Below are 20,305 nucleotides of genomic sequence, written 5' to 3'. Positions count from 1 at the left end.
ACCGCCTTTTTAAGGTCATGCCACAACATCTCAATAGGATTCAGGTCAGGACTTTGACTAGGCCATTCCAAAGTCTTCATTTTGTTTTTCTTCAGCCATTCAGAGGTGGATTTGCTGGTGTGTTTTGGGTCATTGTCCTGCTGCGGCACCCAAGATCGCTTCAGCTTGAGTTGATGAACAGATGGCCGGACATTCTCCTTCAGGATTTTTTGGTAGACAGTAGAATTCATGGTTCCATCTATCACAGCAAGCTTTCCAGGTCCTGAAGCAGCAAAACAACCCCAGACCATCACACTACCACCACCATATTTTACTGTTGGTATGATGTTCTTTTTGCTGAAATGCTGTGTTACTTCAACGCCAGATGTAACGGGACACACACCTTCCAAAAAGTTCAACTTTTGTCTCGTCGGTCCACAAGGTATTTTCCCAAAAGTCTTGGCAATCATTGAGATGTTTTTTAGCAAAATTGAGACGAGCCTTAATGTTCTTTTTGCTTAAAAGTGGTTTGCGCCTTTGATATCTGCCATGCAGGCCGTTTTTACCCAGTCTCTTTCTTATGGTGGAGTTGTGAACACTGACCTTAATTGAGGCAAGTGAGACCTGCAGTTCATTAGATGTTGTCCTGGGGTCTTTTGTGGCCTCTCGGATGAGTTTTCTCTGCGCTCTTGGGGTAATTTTGGACGGCCGACCACTCCTGGGAAGGTTCATCACTGTTCCATGTTTTTGCCATTTGTGGATAATGGCTCTCACTGTGGTTTGCTGGAGTCCCAAATCTTTAGAAATGGCTTTATAACCTTTACCAGACTGACAGATCTCAATTACAGTGCTTTTGTTCTCATTTGTTCCTGAATTTCTTTGGATCTTGGCACAATGTCTAGCTTTTGAGGTGCCTTTGGTCTAATTCTCTGTGTCAGATAGCTCCTATTTAAGGGATTTCTTGATTGAAACAGGTGTGGCAGTAATCAGGCCTGGGGGTGACTACAGAAATTGAACTCAGGTGTGATAAACCACAGTTAAGTTATTTTTTAACAAGGGGGGCAATCACTTTTTCACACAGGGCCATGTAGATTTGGAGGGTTTTTTCTCACTAAATAATAAAAACCATCATTTAAAACTGCATTTTGTGTTCAATTATGTTATCTGACTAATAGTTAATGTTTTTTGATGAGCAGAAACATTTAAGTGTGACAAACATGCAAACGAATAAGAAATCAGGAAGGGGGCAAATAGTTTTTCACACCACTGTATCTGTAATTACATTATGCATCCAATACATATCTCTCATATTAGCGAATAATACAGCCAATCTCCAAAGATATAGGCCAAAATTTAACTAGGAGATCATGGGGATAGGTTTTACAATAATCCTAATATACATCAATGGTAATTTATAACAAAATCTCAATGTGCTTCAAGAGACAATGCTCCAGGACAGCCTCAGCTCAGCTCCAAGTGTGTTAAGTTTTTATCAGCCCCAATTGCAATCTCCAGTGAAAAGCAATAATCCAATAAGGTAGGACTTGTTCAGACATGGAAATGTAGGCACCCATAAGTCTCACTCCTCCAATCCACCAGCAGGGATCTAATTTCTCTATGCGGTGTCTACATGTGGGAGCATCGAATATTGTGATTTGATTTCGGCAGTTGTTTATCCCTGAATTACCCTTAGAAATATCCAGTAGTTGTATTCCCTTTCCTTATTGTTTATACATTTAGGTCCTCTATCAAGGCGCTCATACCCAGCTGCCCCAGCCAAAAGGCACTTGGTTGCTGACCAGAAGCGGGTTTAATTCTACTAAATGTGTTGCCCTTTTATTGTGCTAAATTCAATCGAGAGGTCAGACAAACCCTAGCACTGTTGATTATAATATATTTTTAAGGCTCCTCCTACCGCTTACTATTATGTCATGCAATAAACTCTATAAAGCATATGGAATAAAGATCTTAATATAAAGGTATGGTACATACCACTTGATTCTGGGCCCATATGGACACAACACCACTGGAAATAGAAGCAATTATTGGCCGGACAGGATGCCACTAAAGAAAGGGAGAGAGGGGAAAAAAAAATTAAAAAGGAATGTGAAAAAAAAAAAAAAAAAGAAGCTAGCCCAGTTATACATTTGCCCAAGTTTAAGAATTAAAAAAAAATAGCCATCAAAAACTTTGTTGTGTTGGGTTGCCTTAACAGCAAATAAGGGGACCTTTTAACCAAGGCGAGTTACAAAGAAAAGCATTCTTTGTATTATATAGGGACATTTTTATCTCATCTGTATCCCAAATGTCTAACTTCTTTCTGTCTTGGAGATTGGAAGAATTGTCTTATAAAAAAAAAAATAAAAAAAAAAAATAGTGGAGCTCTTTTCAGCAAACACAGCATATATAACCCAGATAGAAGTTGTAGCTACTTCTACTCCATCAATCCAAATATTTTAACAACAATAACATTTGTCAAGCGCTTTTCTCCCATAGGACTCAAAGCGCATTTTAGCTAAACTTACACTTTAAATAAAAAAAAACAAACAAACAAAAAAAAACACTATTCATTCACGGACTAACTGTCAGGACGTAGAATGTTGGCAATCAATGGAGAACATGAATAAACCAGTAAGCATGCCATTATTAGGTGGGGAATATTCACCACAATTAAGATTACTGTAAATATTAGGTGCGTGCTTACAGTAACAGGCATGTACCTACAAGCAAGATCTTCTGTGAAATAAAGATTAAGCATTAATTCTGTGTGCACACAACTATAATTACATGACCATAATCTCACCAACCTTTTAGCAACTCTCAGTAAAGACTAATATAACCATGAGTTGTGCATAAAAGAAAAAAATTCAGACCAGGTTTGTTGGATTCCTTGTGTTCTCAAGCTTTGGAGAATGTAAGTAAACCAGGTACATTGTGTGTTTTAAACTACTGTAAACATACTACATACAGCAACATCCAGAAGCAGTTCACCACGGGTTCCGTGAAGGATTTTCACCAGATTTCCAATACTTTTTTCCCAGATGTAGAGGGCATGTTGCCGGGCAGAGCCTGCCACAATGTACTCGCCATCTCCAGAGAAGCAACATTTCTTCCATGGAGTCCTGTGAAAAAGGTATACATAATTGCACACTCCACTTTCACTGAAGTATCTGCACACGTATGCAGAGTTCCCAAAGGGAGCTCATGCCTTTCTAGGCCTCCAAAAACCACCTCATCCTTCCCATCTATGTATAGTTTCCAATGACAGGTAGTTTCTGGGGACAACCAGGAATTGATAGGCAATTTATACAGACAGGAAGATACTGAAGGAAAGTTTATAGTGGCAGGCAGATCGTGAATGTTGTCCTGTAGTCACAGCCAGATAGGCAATAGCCGTTTCTAGCAATAGCCAGATTCTAGCAACAAGCAAACAGTAATGCGCAGTTTTTTCTCCACCTTTCTCATTCTTGCACCACATCCTCAAGGTACTCAGTGATTTTCAGCTGTACATTACAAACCTCCTTCCCCAACCCAATCACTAAGAATGCAGCATTGTCGGTGAGTGTGTAATAAACCATTCACTCGTGTCTTTATGAAAATAGGCAGAGAAGAGAATGGCAAGTAGAGGGAGGACGTAGGCATGGTAAGGTGACGGTTCTGTGCAGAATAGAGATGATTAATGCCAAAGTTTTAAAGTCATTTTTTTCAGACTGCATGTAGCCTGGAATTGGGCTAATCAAATGCCGTTATGGCCTAATGCCAGGCAGCATGACATTTTCAGATTTCTATTAACTCAGGCAATTAGCATGTCAGCGATCATCAAAGACACAGGGCTGTGGGCGAGAATTAGGAATAAAAGCCCTGGCAAGTAATTACAACTTTATATGTAAAAAAGATACAGAGAATGTTTAATTTAGACTGAATAGGCTCTTTCAGTCACTGGCACAGAATAAGCAGGCAGATCAGATGCTTTGACTCTGGTCTAACTCCACTGGCTGCATGCTTGTTGCGGGTGTGTGACTCAAACAACTAAAGCCAAAAGCTCAGCTGACAGCCAGCAGTTCTTTATAGGGGTATGAAGACGGCAGCTGCCATATTCCTCTCACTTCAGGTTCCCTTTCCAATTCAACCAACCAAGATTTTCTAAAAGTGTTAAAGAACAAGTGACACCCATGCTAACCTAGAAATAAAAAACACATATATAAGTAGATAAATACTACTTCTACTTACATAACAGATGTATTGTGCTATCCATGTACTGATTCCTGTGAATTTTATAAAGGAAAAGCAGAAAATCCTATTCTAGGCAGTGGCCATCTTGCCAAGCTAATGCTAACATCATATCCTCCCTGACTCTTGTTTTCCCCCTCCATTCTCTTGCTCATTGTGTATTAATTAACTGCCCTCCTCCCAGAGTCTTCAGACACTCCCACTGAGGTGTATACTAGGAACTGCACCGTCTTATCCACCAAATCGCTGAGTCACCTCAGCTTTGCTTGTAAACACAAGTGAGCAGAGGTGTTTCGGATAGGAAAGCTAGGCAGGGAAATAAATGGAAGAGGAGGAATATATTATAGATAAAAAGAACTCCCAGCATTTAACTGTTAGGAGCACTGGCTCTAGTGCCAAACAGTGCCAAAGGTATGTGATAACTCCAAACCATAACAGCAGAAAAAGTTTTGCAAGTTTTGAATGCAGGATTAGCATCTTTATCACTTAATACACTCAGAACAGTTGCTGTTGAAATTTGATTTTTATGGTGACAATACCTCTTTAAAAAAAAAAAAAAAAAGTCCGTTACCAGAGCTACAGTATTCCATTACCAAATTCATCCTATGTTGGATTAAAAAAAGGGTTGTTTTTCAAAAGTTACAGAATAGAAGCGGGTAAAGATCAGCAACAATGTTCGTTAAATCAATGCACCACATAACTGACCTAGAAGAGAGAAAGAGCCCTTTCCCCTACAAACAATATAAATGCGTTGTTTTTTCTTTTTCACGTTCCACAAAACGGTATTAAATTTTCTGCATATGCAAAGGAGTTCCTTTAGTTTAACAAATGATGCAGCTTGGGAAAAGATATGTTTTTTAAGCCAGTGGAGTCTGGTCATCTAGTCTGTATACTTTGTCTGGGTCAGTCATTCAGAACATACTCAAATTAGGAGGCACACAAAAAAAAAAATAAAAAAAAAAATCAGTACACAGTCCAGGGGAAAAACACTTACAAAAAGGTAAAGTAATAACCATTTCTGCATTTTCCTCATGTCAGCTTTCCATTAACCCTTAATCTCTTCATAACAAGGTTCAGGAAAAACATGGATTTTAATTTGCAACCAAAATGGATACCTAGTCACTCCTCGGAGCCGCGCTTCTGGCAATCCTGATCTTCATATATTCCTATTTCCTTTAGATATCCCTAAGGGAGCAGATGCAAATACATAGCGGGTAATCTCCAACAGCAGTACACCCTGTGCTCACAAACACACTGTGCTGGGATTCACTCCACCACATGCAGGAGGGGGCACACACACTCCCCCGTCAGTTCCCTGCTCACCAGCCAGCTTCTTTATACTTTGCACATATCAAAATCAATCGAATCCGGATTCTATGGATAAAACAGAGAACCACTTCTCATAGCGTAAAAGAGTTTCGTTTATTATGGCTCACAAGCCCCACTTAAAAATCAGCGTACCTGAAAGTATAATAAAAACCAGCGTATCTCACATAACCGGTGACAGGCAGGTCTCTCCACGTCTCCTCTGGCGCACCCTCCGTCCTGCAGATTAAAACAGGAAGCGTACGTGTCTCAGGCTCCGCCTGCCTGGAGAGACCTGCCTGTCACAGGTTATGTGAGATACGCTGGTTTTAATTATACTTTCTGGTACGCTGAATTTTAAGTGGGGCTTGTGAGCCATATTAAACAAAACTTTTACGCTATGAGAAGTGGATCTCTGTTTTATCCATAGAATCCGGATTAGACTGATTTTGATATGTGCAAAGTACAAAGAAGCTGGCTGGTGAGCAGGGAACTGACGGGGGAGTGTGTGTGCCCCCTCCTGCATGTGGTGGAGCTAATCCCAGCACAGTGTGTTTGTGAGCACAGGGTGTACTGCTGTTGGAGGTTACCCGCTATGTATTTGCATCTGTTCCCTTAGGGATATCTAAAAGAAGTAGGAATATATGAAGATCAGGATTGCCAGAAGCGCAGCTGTGAGGAGTGACTATTTATGAAAGGAAAGAATTATCTGACAGCAAGCAGCGAGCTGGACATTGTTTCTATCTGGAGGTGGTGAGCGCTGTATCGCTTGATTTATAAAATGGATACCTGTTCACCAAGTCCTGAAGTTTTTGCATCGGTTCTGGCTCGCCGTCTCTTCCACAGGTCAGTATCTCCCGTCCATCATACACACGGATAATTCTGTCTGCCGTGTTTATCAAGAAACAGCTACACGGAATAGAAATATTTTAAGCATTTATTAAACATCAGCAGAAAAGTCTACCTATGAGTAACTGTTACCGTAAATGCATTTAAATTCACCTAAAGCAAAAATGAAATATGCGATTACTTTCTAAGGCACTGACTGTAGAGTCAATCACCTGGTCCTACAAAATACGGTACTTCCTCTTAGAGAAATCATATAGGAGAACATTTTCCTCTCTACTTGCAACTAAGGGCACTTTCACACCGGGGCAGAGTGGTATTTTTACCGCACCCCACCGCCGGGCAATGAAAGTCTATGGAGAGACTTTCATACTTCCGCAGTACGATGCGACCGAAGTGACGTTTTCACCGCATCCCCGACACTGGTCCAAAACTACGTTACCGCTGTGGTGCTGTGTCGACTTGCAGCGATCTGCGTTATCCCGGAAGTCATGTTAGTCTATGGTGACGAGTGTTTCTTTAAACACGTTGGCGTCACGGCACGCATGTACTGAAGCATATTCTAGCAATACGCATCCGCATACCCAAAGCAGGAAGTGACGGCAAGCACGTTGCGAGCGGGTTACTTCCTGCTTCGCCAGTGGCCAGGAAGGGAACACAGTGCTACGTTGGGTGTAACCTGAAGGCTTGTTTTTGGCGGTGCAATGTGTTGTGCCGCTAACGCTGGTTTGCAGTCTGAAACCATCCTAAGGTAATAAATAGACAGTATATACAATATTACTTTTCAGCCGCTATGAGAAAGATCATTGTCCCCAGAGGAAGAAGAAAAAAAAGCTCACTCCTACTTGCACTGGTATGTTCTGAAATAGCATGAAAATTATAGAGTGCAAAAGTGTGTGCTAGAACACTAAGACCACCTATATTGCTTTTGAAATGTGCTTTTCACTTTAGTTTACTTCAACACTGACATGTTTTATTAGACAATATAATCACATATCAAAGCGATGCAATTATGTTGTAATGGGACATTCACATTGGCTTATTGGCAGTTCGGAGGAATCTATCAGAATAACGCGAGGTTAGCTGTGCAGTACTGGACAACGTGTTTTTAGTTGCAGTGAAGCATACAGTTCATGTACTGTATTTTTCACATTGCATCGCAGAATTTCCTCTTAGATGTGTTGAACTGCAATCCTGTCATTACAGGATGTGCAATGCAACGTTTAGTGTGAAAGATTTACCCCACTACATTATCATGTAAGGCTTGCTTGCTCAGAACAGTTTATAAGTGGGCTATTCACAATCAAATACTTTAGCTAATCAATTATTCTATTTTGCATGGAAATATATAAATATTCAGGTGTAAACTACCTTTTCCCCCTTAACTTGCAGAGTGGATAAAAGCAGTAAATCAGTACCTCCCACTGTATAAGGTAACATACCAGGTTAGAGAAAACACCCAAAATATAAGAACATGTACCATGCTGGGTCAAATCTCATGACTATTATTGAAAATCTTGATATTAATGTCTCAGTACAAGACAGGATTAATACATCATAAAATACACCGTCTAACTGCATACACCATGTTATTTACTTTTGCTTTGCTAAAAGATGTATGCATTTGGATGACACCTGTAAGGGCTCGTTTCCACTGTTGCGACGCGATTTCGGCCGCATTCCGACGCTTGTAAAAACGCTTGCGGATGCGTTTCCACATGCGTTTTTACCCGCGATTTCGCATGCGATTTCGCATGGCAGGGTGCCATGCGAAATTAACCATGACACTGCCAGGGCTAAATAAAATTGAAAAAGGTGCGAAATCGCACGCGAAATCGCGGGTAAAAACGCATGTAACAAACGCATGCGTTTTTACTATTAAATACATTCGCGGCGATTCGCACGGATTCCCGACGCAGGCGAAATCGTTGGCTCTTTTGTGCGTTTTTTTCACGCTGAAAAAAACGCACCTCAACAACGCTACAGTGGAAACAGGCCCATCCACTTGTATTACATGTGCGGATCTGCATGCGTTGGACGCATGCAGATTCGCGATAGTGGAAACGAGCCCTGAATCAGTTTCTTGCTACACAGGCTTGCAGTGACCTTATGTTTTGTGATCAGTTGACCACAGATTGTTTTTGCGCTTTTCCTGCTTTCCTCTAGTTGCAGTGTGTGAATGTTATCTATAACCTTATTACCGTATTTTTCAGACTATAAGATGCACCAAGGTTTTGAGGACTCCCCCCCCCCCCCCCCCCCTCACCCCCAGCTGTCTCTAAGCCACTATCTAAGCTACATTGCCCAGCTACACTATGCTAACCCCTGCTGCCCCACCAACTAAGCTACACTACACTAACACACCAGTTCTCACCTGATCCTGCCGTCTCACTCCTCCCCCCTAAAAGCAGGACCATAGCGAGGGGGAGAGGAGTGTGGTGGCAGGATACGGTAAGTGCTTTCCTGCACATTCTGCACAGTATCTTCTGAATTTAAGACACACCCAGTTTTTCCCCTCAGTTTTGGGGAAGAAAAAGTGTGTCTTATATTCCAAAACCTACAGTAGTTATAAATGCAAAATTATATTGTATATACCTACCTTTACAGATTAGCCCCTTCAAGACCGAACGCCTCTGGCTCCGTAAAGTGAACCCAAGGTGAGAGAGATCTGGAGGCTTCCACATTTATTTTCTCTCAATCAATACCAGTTGCCTGGCAGACTTGATGATCTTCTGGCATCAGTAATGTCTGAGTCACAATCCCAAAACAAGCATGTGGCTAATCCAGTTAGACTTGAGTCAGAGCACCTGGTCTGCATGCTTGTTCAGGGTCTATGGCTAAAAGTATTAGAGATACGGGTTCAGGGGGATAGATAGTCCATGTGCATTGTTTAACAGGAAATAACTAGGGCAGCTTCCATATTACTCTTACTTTGGGTTCCCTTTAAAGGAAACAACAGGGAAAAGGTAAACCAGATGTACTTACCTGGAGCTTCCTCCAGCCCGAAAGCTTATGTGTCCCTCAAAGCAGTTCCACCCTCGTCCGAGGTCCCCTCTGAGGCTGGTGCCGACCTGGTGAGGCCAGCAGATACTGTGTCTGCACGGGGTCATGCTCCCGTCGTTAGAGTTCTGCGCCTGCGCAAAACGCTCCTGGTGACAGGAGCGTTAATGCGAGCGTTGCGGTCACACGTTCACGCAGGTGCAGTAGCCGCCAACAAGAGATGTTTTTTCACAGAATTTGTTCTGCGATCACTGTGAGTGGCTCACAGTATTCACAGGATCAGGAGCCAATAAAATTGGCTACAGAGCTCACATGTCTAATAGACAGCTGAGCGAGAGGGCTGCAGTGGTGCCAGAGTGACATGAACAGCGAAAGCAATGGCATCGAGTGGCGGGAGTATTTGAAACCTACGCCCTGGCAGGGATAAAAGGATGTAAAAGGGGAGTACATTTCAATTACTTTAGTCCAGAAAGGGTTAAGAAAATATTTTTAGCAGCGCGACCATTAACCCTGTCTTACCTGCCTTTCCTTGCAAATTCTATGGATTTTATAGCAGTTGTGTTGCTGGTTCCAGTTGTAACTCGGAAGGATGCTACCAGATCCTGAGAGTTAGTCTTCAGCACTAAAATCTAAGAAAAAAAAATAAATAAAATACTTGGCATTCATTGAGTGTCTTCCCCCTCCGCACAACATAACATATATAATCTATTTTTATGCATCTTACTTTTCCTTTTGCATTTCCTGTGTAAATATAGTCTCCTCGACGATCAAAAGATGCTACGACATTAAGGTCAGAATCATCATCAACAGGCAGAACTACATGGCTAGAATCGGACAAGGTTATCATAACAGGGGCCGATTTCATGGGACATACCAGAACTTTATCCCTGTTGAATATAAAAAAATAAATAAATATGGAGTTGTTCAAGGTAGTAAACACATTCAAGATGCAGTACAATAATTACCATGCTTTGGCACAACTTATTGGTAGTCATACATTACGTAATCACTTACAGCATACTAAGTATTAGGAAAAAAATACTATTTTCCTGACTTACTGATCACGTGGGTGAAATTGGACTTTAAGTATGGGGGAAGGAAATCTAAACCGCTGGTCACAGTCTCCAGACAGGACATCCCACAAAGACACAATATTATCAGTGGAGGCGCTCACAAGCTTATGGCCATCTCGGCTCCAGCTGCAATGCACAAAATAAGGTAAACACAATATGTTATAGCACTAAAATAAAGATCTGAAGAATTCCATGGGCAAACATACACTAACTTTTACAAATTACAAAACAGATGCCAGTGGTGTCCCCGTAAACTGTGCGGCCTCCTTTAGCTTTGCCAGCCTTACCTCCATGTTGGAACTATACCCCGTTCACTGCTCTTCCACTCCGTAAGTCCTTTTTGTGCACTATCACCCATGGCTTTGAGCAGGAACCTTGGGCAGTAGCATTCTGGGCATGTGCAGTTACGAATGGTCCTGAACTGTGCATGCTCATAATGCTGCTGGCTGTGGCTGCTGTGCACTGCCGTTTGGGAGCACAATTAAATAGAGTGCACAGGGTACACAGAGCATGCACCTTGTTTTGATTGGGTTCAGCAAAACAGAGATGAGGCCAGGTAAGCTAAAGAGGCAGTTTGTGGGGACACTGATGAAGCTCCGAGTATTGCCAGCTAACACATTTTGATTGCGTTCAGGTATCCTTTAAATGACTGAGAAAACAATAAGATGACAGAAAACTTCACTCCCGATGAAATAATGATCTGATTATTCATCGATCAGAAGTGAATACTATATTGTGCATACAAGACTCATGTAGACTTGTAGAAGGCACATAATCCAAAACAAGTGTGTGGATAATGTGTGACTCCACTAGCTGCATGCTTGTTTCAGGTACGGTATATGGTGCAGGCATACAAAAGGTCAGCATCATAAAACATTTAAAGAGAATCTTAGAAGGAAACAAAGATGAAAGCCTTCATATTTAGGGCCCATTTCCACTAGCGGGACGAGGAGATGAACGCATTGCACCGCGGGTGCTTACGGAAGTCCGGGCACGGCTTCGTATTATCACTAACGGGAATCAGATATGTGCTGCGAGAATCTGCAGCATGCATCTAATTCTTTTCCCGGGTCACATCACATTGCACCGCAAAATTAGCAGGCAATGGAAACTACCTCATTGACTTACATTGGTTTCAGTTGGATGCGATGATCGCATCGCGGCCAGTGGAAACGGGCCCTTATCTAAGTACATAGCAAGGAAATGAGCAGCGCTACTTAAAAACAGACTAGTGCCTACCTGCAAAAGAGTGCAAGCCCCACTTGTGGGGTCGAATACACACCGAGCATACACATGACCTGTCTACCACTGGAGGATGTTGGTTTCCTGTAACAGCTTGCATGCAACTTGTTAAGTACTCGTCCCTCCCACTGCGAAGAAGTCAATCCTCCATGGGAGAGGCCTAACACTAACTAAATCCTAACCTATGTATATGCATAGCCTGGGTGCGCTACCAAGTAAAATTGAAAAATGGAAAATTGCGCTGATCCACCTTTTGGGCCCTTATCTAAGGTCAACTGAAATGTGAGGGAGAATTTATCTTAATTACAAAGGAAAGGTTACTCACCAAAGAGAGCAGACAGGGTGAATGTGAGCACTTAAAATCTTGGCAATACCCCTTGTCAAAAAGTCCCATATTACAATACGCCCGTCATTGCATCCAACAGCAAGGAGAGTCCCCCACCTATTAAAAGTACAGGTGAGGGCCATACTAATACAGTCGAGTGTGCCATCTGCTTCCTAAAAGAAAAACAATACACAGGTTAACAATAAATGGAACATTAATCACTGATTCATGGCTCACATTTCCTTTTTCCTAGCTGCCCACACCACTAAGATGGCTGAGAATAGGCAAAAGAATGGTTCCAGTTGTGAAAAGGAGGTATAATCTTTCCACAAAACCTTTGCAACGGTGATTATAGCCTAAGATGGTTCCAGTAAATACTGAACAAGAAGGGAGACTGCGTTTCTTTTCTCTCTTTTTCTTGCTCAACTATATGGATGATTTACGATTGTGTGCATTACCTGCGGATGTCATGGACACTAGGTCAATACCTAAGGATATTTTTGCAGCAGGAGCTCTGTGTCCAGTACATCCTCCAAGAAATGCACATGACCGCGATTAAATTATCTCCCACCAGTGGCGTAGCTAAGGAGCTGTGGGCCCCGATGCAAGTTTTACAATGGGGCCTCCCAAGCATTCTATATATAATTGATACGGCGCACCAAAACCTGCCACTGGCAACTACAGTGTCAGAGGAGCAAGAAGGGGATGGGGAGCAGTTTGTTAATGATTACCACTATTCAAAGTATCTATAGAAGTGATTATTATGAGCACAGGACCAATAGAGAGCTAATACTGTACTTGAGGGAGGGCCCCTCTGGCCTAAGAGCCCCCGATGCGGTCGCAACCTCTGCAACCCCTATTGCTACGCCCCCGTCTCCCACAGCATAACAGATCATCTAGGCAGTACTTCCACAGTTCCGTGTGACATTTAATAAAGGCTGGGTAAGCTTGTTGCAATATCGGAGTAGGAAAGAGGAGCACTAGGTAAACAGATCTTGGTAGCATAGCAGCTTCTGTAGCTGCAGCAAAAATAAAGCCTGACTTGGCCAAGTAAGTATGCATTCTTTAATATAAACTTTGGGCCTTATCCAATTCACTTTTTCTCCAAGTTTTCTACTGGGTGATATCTTCAAATCTTATTTTAAACAGAAGATGAAAACTATCTCCTAGGAGAAAAAGTGAACTGGATCAGGCCTTTTTTCTTAAAGGAAATCTATCATGAGGGGAGCAAGAGGATTTATATTTACCTGGTTGTTATTCCACCCCCCTGTAATCCATCAGCTCCCTCGGTGACCATCTGGTCCCCTCCTTTCTCCTGCTGTCAGCCCCGGTAGTCGCTGACTACGGCACGTGTGGCTCCTGCAGTGCATCCACGTTTGCACTCCCATAGCTGGGAGCGTTCTGTGCCATTAATTAAGGCTTGTAATTGCGCAGGTGCACCTTCAAGGTCGTGCATACACATTACACCCTGGATGGTTCACTGAGGAGCTTCACCAGGGCTGACTGTGGGAGAACAGAGGGAGCAGGACCAACACACAGATGACCAACTACAGTGGGGCTGGAAGAAGCCCCTGGTAAGTATAAAACCTTTACCCCCACTCGTCTCAGGTACACTTCAATTCCCCAGGTCATTAAACAAAGCACTCACAAGGCATGGAACCCACTACAAATCGCTATCGCAATCGCTAGCGCTTTGTAAGCGATTTTATGAGCGTTTTCTGGCGATTTGGGTAGTGATTTTTAAAAAGTGTTAGCGTTTTGCCAGCGATTGTGTAGCGATTAGCGTTTTTTATTCGGATTGGTCCTTTCAATCAATTTTAATTATTTTACAGTGTGCAGTAATTTCAAAATGCTCGAAAAAAATCGCTCTGTGTATGTTTTGATGAGCGATTATGCCAGTGTTAATATACTTTACATTGCACAAATGCTAAGGCTAACCTCCAACGCTAAAAATGCTGCATGTCCTGCGTTTGCGATTTTAGTAATCGCAATCGCTCCAGTGGAATTTGGCCCATCCATTAACATTAGTCGAGCGTTTAACCACTTGCCAACCGCCTTAAGCCGATGGGCGGCGGCAAGGGCTGGGCCCAAACGACCACAATACGCCCATCGGCGGCGGGCGTGGTTATGCGGCGATCGCGTCATTCGTGACGCGATCAGCCGCCGGCGACTGGCTCCGCCCACCTCGCGCTGTAACCCGCCGGCCGTTCGGAAGCGCCGGCGGGTTACTAGCACCCGGATCGCCGCATGGATTACGTATAATAGGCTTTGTAATGTATACAAAGCCTATTATACAGGCTGCTTCCTGCCCTGGTGGTCCCAGTGTCCGAGGGACCACCAGGGCAGGCTGCAGCCACCCTATGTCGCACCCAAGCACACTGATTTCCCCCCCACCTGCCCCCTGATCGCCCACAGCACCCCTCAGACCCCCCCCCCCTGCCCACCCCCCAGACCACTGTCTGCACCCAGTCACCCCCCTAATCACCCATCAATCACTCCCTGTCAACGCTATTTTTTTTAACCCTAAACTGCCCCCTGCTCCCTTCTGATCACCCCCCCCCCACACCCCTCAGATTCTCCCCAGACCCCCCCCCCCCCCCGGTACTGTATGCCTTTATCCCCCCCTGGAATAACCCACTGGTCACCTGTCAATCACCCATCAATCACCACCTGTCACTGTTACCCATCAGATTAGACCCTAATCTGCCCCTTGCGGGCACCCAATCACCCGCCCACACGCTCAGATTCCCCTTAGACCCCCCCCCCTTATCAATTCACCAGTGCATTATTTACATCTGTTCTTCCCTGTAATAACCCACTGATCATCTGTCAATCACCTATCAATCACCCCCTGTCACTGCCACCCATAAATCACCCCCCGTCACTGCCACCCATCAATCACCCCCCGTCACTGCCACCCATCAATCACCCCCCGTCACTGCCACCCATCAATCACCCCCCGTCACTGCCACCCATCAATCAGCCCTCATCTGATCACCCACCCACACCAATAGATCGCCCACAGATCAGACATCAGATCACCTTCCAAGTGCAGTGTTTACATCTGTTCTCTCCTCTAAACACCCACTAATTACCCATCAATCACCCATCAATCACCCCCTATCACCACCTGTCACTGTTACCCATAAGATTAGACCATAATCTGCCCCTTGCGGGCACCCAATCACTCACCCACACGCTCAGATTGCCCTCAGACCCCCCCCCCCTTATCAATTGGCCAGTGCATTATTTACATCTGTTCTTCCCTGTAATAACCCACTGATCACCTGTCAATCACCCATCAATCACCCCCTGTCACTGCCACCCATCAATCAGCCCCTAACCTGCCCCTTGCGGGCAATCTGATCACCCACCCACACCAATAGATAGCCCGCAGATCCGACGTCAGATCACCTCCCAAGTGCAGTGTTTACATCTGTTCTCTACCCTAAACATCCACTAATTACCCATCAATCACCTATCAATCACCCCCTATCACCACCTGTCACTGTTACCCATCAGATTAGACCCTAATCTACCCCTAGGGCACCCAATCACCCGCCCACACCCTCAGACCCCAGCCCTGATCACCTCACCAGTGCATTGCTTGCATCTATTTCCCCCCCTCTATTCACACCTTGAGACACCCATCAATCACCTCCTGTCATCACCTGTCACCCCCTAGCACACCTACCCATCAGATCAGGCCCTAATTTGCCCCGTGTGGGCTCCTGATCACTCAGCCAAACCCTCAGATCCCCCTCAGACCCCCTTCTGATCACCTCCCCAGTGCATTGATTGCATCCATTTTCCCCTCTAACCACCCCCTGAGATGCCCATCAATCACCTCCTGTCACCCCCCTAGCACTCCTATCCATCAGATCAGGCCCAATACAACCTGTCATCTAAGAGGCCACCCTGCTTATGACCGGTTCCACAAAATTTCCCCACTCATAGACCACATGTCGTCAAAATTTGCAGATGCTTATACCCCTGAACAGTCATTTTGAGACATTTGGTTTCCAGACTACTCACGGTTTTGGGCCCGTAAAATGCCAGGGCAGTATAGGAACCCCACAAGTGACCCCATTTTAGAAAAAAGACACCCCAAGGTATTCTGTTAGGTGTATGACGAGTTTATAAAAGATTTTTTTTTTTGTCAAAAGTTAGCGGAAATTGATTTTTATTGTTTTTTTCACAAAGTGTCATTTTTCACTAACTTGTGACAAAAAATAAAATCTTCTATGAACTCATACACCGAACAGAATACCTTGGGGTGTCTTTCTAAAATGGGGTCACTTGTGGGGTTCCTATACTGCCCTGGCATTTGAGGGGCCCTAAACCTTGAGGAGTAGTCTAGAGAACAAATGCCTCAAAATGACCTGTGAATAGGACGTTGGGCCCCTTAGCGCACCTAGGCTGCAAAAAAGTGTCACACATGTGGTATCGCCGTACTCAGGAGAAGTAGTATAATGTGTTTTGTGGTGTATTTTTACACATACCCATGCTGGGTGGGAGAAATCTCTCTGTAAATTGACAATTGTGTGTAAAAAAAACAAAAACAAAAAAAACAAATTGTCATTTACAGAGATATTTCTCCCACCCAGCATCTGTATGTGTAAAAATACACCACAAAACACATTATACTACTTCTCCTGAGTACGGCGGTACCACGTGTGGCATTTTTTTGCACCCTAAGTGCGCTAAGGGGCCCAAAGTCCAATGAGTACCTTTAGGATTACACAGGTAATTTTGCGACATTTGGTTTCAAGACTACTCCTCACGGTTTAGGGCCCCTAAAAGGCCAGGGCAGTATAGGAACCCCAAAAATGACCCCATTTTAGAAAGAAGACACCCCAAGGTATTCTGTTCGGTGTATGGTGAGTTCATAGAAGATTTTATTTTTTGTCACAAATTAGCGGAAAATGACACTTTGTGAAAAAAAAACAATTAAAATCAATTTCCGCTAACTTGTGACAAAAAAAAAAAAATCTTCTATGAACTCACCATACTCCTAACGGAATACCTTGGGGTGTCTTCTTTCTAAAATGGGGTCATTTGTGGGGTTCCTATACTGCCCTGGCATTTTAGGGGCCCTAAACCGTGAGGAGTAGTCTTGAAACCAAATGTCGCAAAATGACCTGTGAAATCCTAAAGGTACTCATTGGACTTTGGGCCCCTTAGCGCAGTTAGGGTGCAAAAAAGTGACACACGTGGTATCGCCGTACTCAGGAGAAGTAGTATAATGTGTTTTGGGGTGTATTTTTACACATAAAGTCTCAAACAATGGCTGCGCACAAGAACATCAACAGCTGTATTCCACACTCCAAGTGGTATCCGTCACTCTTCCTATTCAGGGTCACGTCAGAATTCTCCGCTTCAGTGAGACACCACCACCACACCCCAAGCAGTGGCCACTCACCGTTATAAGAGACCCTCGATTAGATGGGTCTACAGCGCTTATGGGGTCATCTGGCCGCCCCCTGCCGTTGAAATGGATGTCACCTCCTCTCCCCTTTCTGTATCAATTGCTGGTTCTTTCACCTCAAAAGACATATACCAGAGCTCCCATAGCGTAAAATTGCATAAAAATATTTATTAATAAAAAGATTGCACACTTACAAACACATCCAGGGTATGTTCGCATAGAGTTTTTATGGGCTCTACCCCAAACGTTGGCCACCGGGTTGGCTGTAGAGCGCTGTTTCTAACGCCTTCCCCTCTGCGTCCACGTTCTCCCCCTGGATGGTGATAAGGCCGCGTGTACTTGACCGGTTTCGTCGCTCTAGGCGACTCCTCAGAAGCTAGCGCGGCCTGCACCTGTCTGTCTTAAATACCCTTTGCTAAAATGGCCCCTGCCTCTCTAACCCGGAAGTGAAGCCCTTCATCCAATGCCTGCATTCCGAAAACCGGAAGCTTCCCCCTGTCCAGACTTCCTGCGTGGAATACAGTTGTTGATGTTCTTGTGCGCAGCCATTGTTTAAGACTTTATTGATTGCTATTGTGTAAAGCAGCGCACCACCGAAAGAAATTACACCCATATAGATATCAGCGCAGTTTTTTGGAGATTTTATTGTGTATTTTTACACATACCCATGCTGAGTGGAAGAAAAATCTCTGTAAATAGACAATTGTGTGTAAAAAAAATAAAAAATAAAAAAAAATTGTCATTTACGGAGATATTTCTCCCACCCAGTATAGGTATGTGTAAAAATACACCCCAAAACACATTATACTACTTCTCCTGAGTACGGCAATACCACATGTGTGGCACTTTTTTGCAGCCTAACTGCGCTAAGGGGCCCAAAGTCCAATGAGCATCTTTAGGCTTTACAGGGGTGCTTACAATTAGGCACCCCCCAAAATGCCAGGACAGTGAACACACCCCACAAATGACCCCATTTTGGAAAGTAGACACTTCAAGGTATTCAGAGAGGAGCATAGCGAGTCCGTGGCAGATTTCCTTTTTTTTGTCGCAAGTTGGAAGAAATGGAAACTTTTTTTTTTTTTTGGTCACAAAGTGTCATTTTCCGCTAACTTGTGACAAAAAATAAAATCTTCTATGAACTCACCATGCCTCTCAGTGAATACTTTGGGATGTCTTCTTTCCAAAATGGGGTCATTTGGGGGGTATTTATACTATCCTGGAATTTTAGCACCTCTTGAAACATGACAGGTGGTCAGAAAAGTCAGAGATTCTTCAAAATGGCAAAATTGACTTTTGGCACCATAGTTTGTAAACGCTATAAGTTTTACCCAATTCAATAAATATACACTGAATGTTTTTTTTTTTTATCAAAGACATGTAGCAGAATAACTTTCGTGCTCAAATGTATAGGAAATTTTACTTTAATTGAAAAATGTCAGCACAGAAAGTTAAAAAAGTCATTTTTTTGACAAAGTTCATGTCTTTTTTGATGAATATAATAAAAACTAAAACTCGCAGCAGCAATCAAATAGCAGCAAAAGAAAGCTGTATTAGTGACAAGAAAAGGAGGTAAAATTCATTTAGGTGGTAGGTTGTATGACCGAGCAATAAACCGTGAAAGCTGCAGTGGTCTGAATGGAAAAAAAGGCTCTGGGTGCTTAAAGGACTTACGAGGCGAAAATCAGAAAAAATGTTAGTTACCTTATTGTAATATCACACCTCAGGGCAGACGATCAGTGCCTCCCCTGTCAGTTTCAGGCGTTCTGTTACCTAAATCCAGGATACATTACAGGCCCTGACCCTCTGCAGGGTCGCCTGAACTGATGAGCTAAGAATTGCCGCTTTAAACAGCAATGTGAGAGTTACTCGTGGCCGCCACATAGCGGCTCCCTCCCCCGCTGTGAGCCGCTGCTAGGAGGGAGCCGCTGCTATAGTAGGCAACCCTGTCCCTGCCGGTATCATCCAGTCACACGCCGCCGCCTCCCTTCCCCAACCCGCCGAGCAGCCAGCACATCTATTCTACCCCCTTTTGCGGAGGAATTGCACGCTGACATGCTGTCACTGAAGAGCCGCTGGCTCATGAGCAGAGAGTCACTGAGCCGGCTGGTGAGCCGGCTCACGTACGAGCGGTGTGCGGATAACAAAGAACCGCTGGTGAATCAGAATATTCTGATTCACCAGCGGTTCTTTGTTATCCGCACACCGCTCGTACGTGAGCCGGCTCACCAGCCGGCTCAGTGACTCTCTGCTCATGAGCCAGCGGCTCTTCAGTGACAGCATGTCAGCGTGCAATTCCTCCGCAAAAGGGGGTAGAATAGATGTGCTGGCTGCTCGGCGGGTTGGGGAAGGGAGGCGGCGGCGTGTGACTGGATGATACCGGCAGGGACAGGGTTGCCTACTATAGCAGCGGCTCCCTCCTAGCAGCGGCTCACAGCGGGGGAGGGAGCCGCTATGTGGCGGCCACGAGTAACTCTCACATTGCTGTTTAAAGCGGCAATTCTTAGCTCATCAGTTCAGGCGACCCTGCAGAGGGTCGGGGCCTGTAATGTATCCTGGATTTAGGTAACAGAACGCCTGAAACTGACAGGGGAGGCACTGATCGTCTGCCCTGAGGTGTGATATTACAATAAGGTAACTAACATTTTTTCTGATTTTCGCCTCGTAAGTCCTTTAAGGGGCGAAAAGACTGTGGTCCTCAAGTGGTTAAGGAAATCGCTCTAGTGAGTTCCAGCTCTCAGACTGTGTAGCTCCTTGATTAGTTGATTTGAAACAAGTTGCTTTTAAATGACTTAGTAAGGAGCGCTGACACTGAACGCTTCCTGCACCACATACTGTCATTGCTGTAAGCTGCAAGTTTCTCAGTTTCAGTCTGTGCCT

General features: G+C 44.1%; 1 protein-coding gene across 8 annotated transcripts in view; it reads right to left on the bottom strand.

Annotated features, from left to right (window-relative positions):
- Positions 1 to 20,305, bottom strand: part of RBBP5 (RB binding protein 5, histone lysine methyltransferase complex subunit) — a 157,367-nt gene that overhangs the window by 88,861 nt on the left and 48,201 nt on the right. For all 8 annotated transcript variants that reach the window (XR_011026365.1, XR_011026366.1, XM_068269589.1 and 5 more), the window contains exons 3-9: positions 12,001 to 12,173; positions 10,419 to 10,559; positions 10,085 to 10,247; positions 9,880 to 9,989; positions 6,304 to 6,423; positions 2,948 to 3,101; positions 1,972 to 2,043 (exon numbers count right to left, since the gene is read on the bottom strand). Coding sequence is in view for 6 of the 8 variants with exons in the window: in XM_068269586.1 (XP_068125687.1) it covers positions 1,972 to 2,043; positions 2,948 to 3,101; positions 6,304 to 6,423; positions 9,880 to 9,989; positions 10,085 to 10,247; positions 10,419 to 10,559; positions 12,001 to 12,173 (933 nt within the window). In the remaining 2 variants the exon portion in view is untranslated. The remainder of the gene's footprint in view (positions 1 to 1,971; positions 2,044 to 2,947; positions 3,102 to 6,303; positions 6,424 to 9,879; positions 9,990 to 10,084; positions 10,248 to 10,418; positions 10,560 to 12,000; positions 12,174 to 20,305) is intronic.

The sequence above is a fragment of the Hyperolius riggenbachi genome, chromosome 2, assembly GCF_040937935.1.
Source record: "Hyperolius riggenbachi isolate aHypRig1 chromosome 2, aHypRig1.pri, whole genome shotgun sequence".
Taxonomy (NCBI): Eukaryota; Metazoa; Chordata; class Amphibia; order Anura; family Hyperoliidae; genus Hyperolius; species Hyperolius riggenbachi.
Note: the sequence above shows the minus strand (reverse complement) of the source record. Positions and strands in the feature narration are given on the sequence as shown.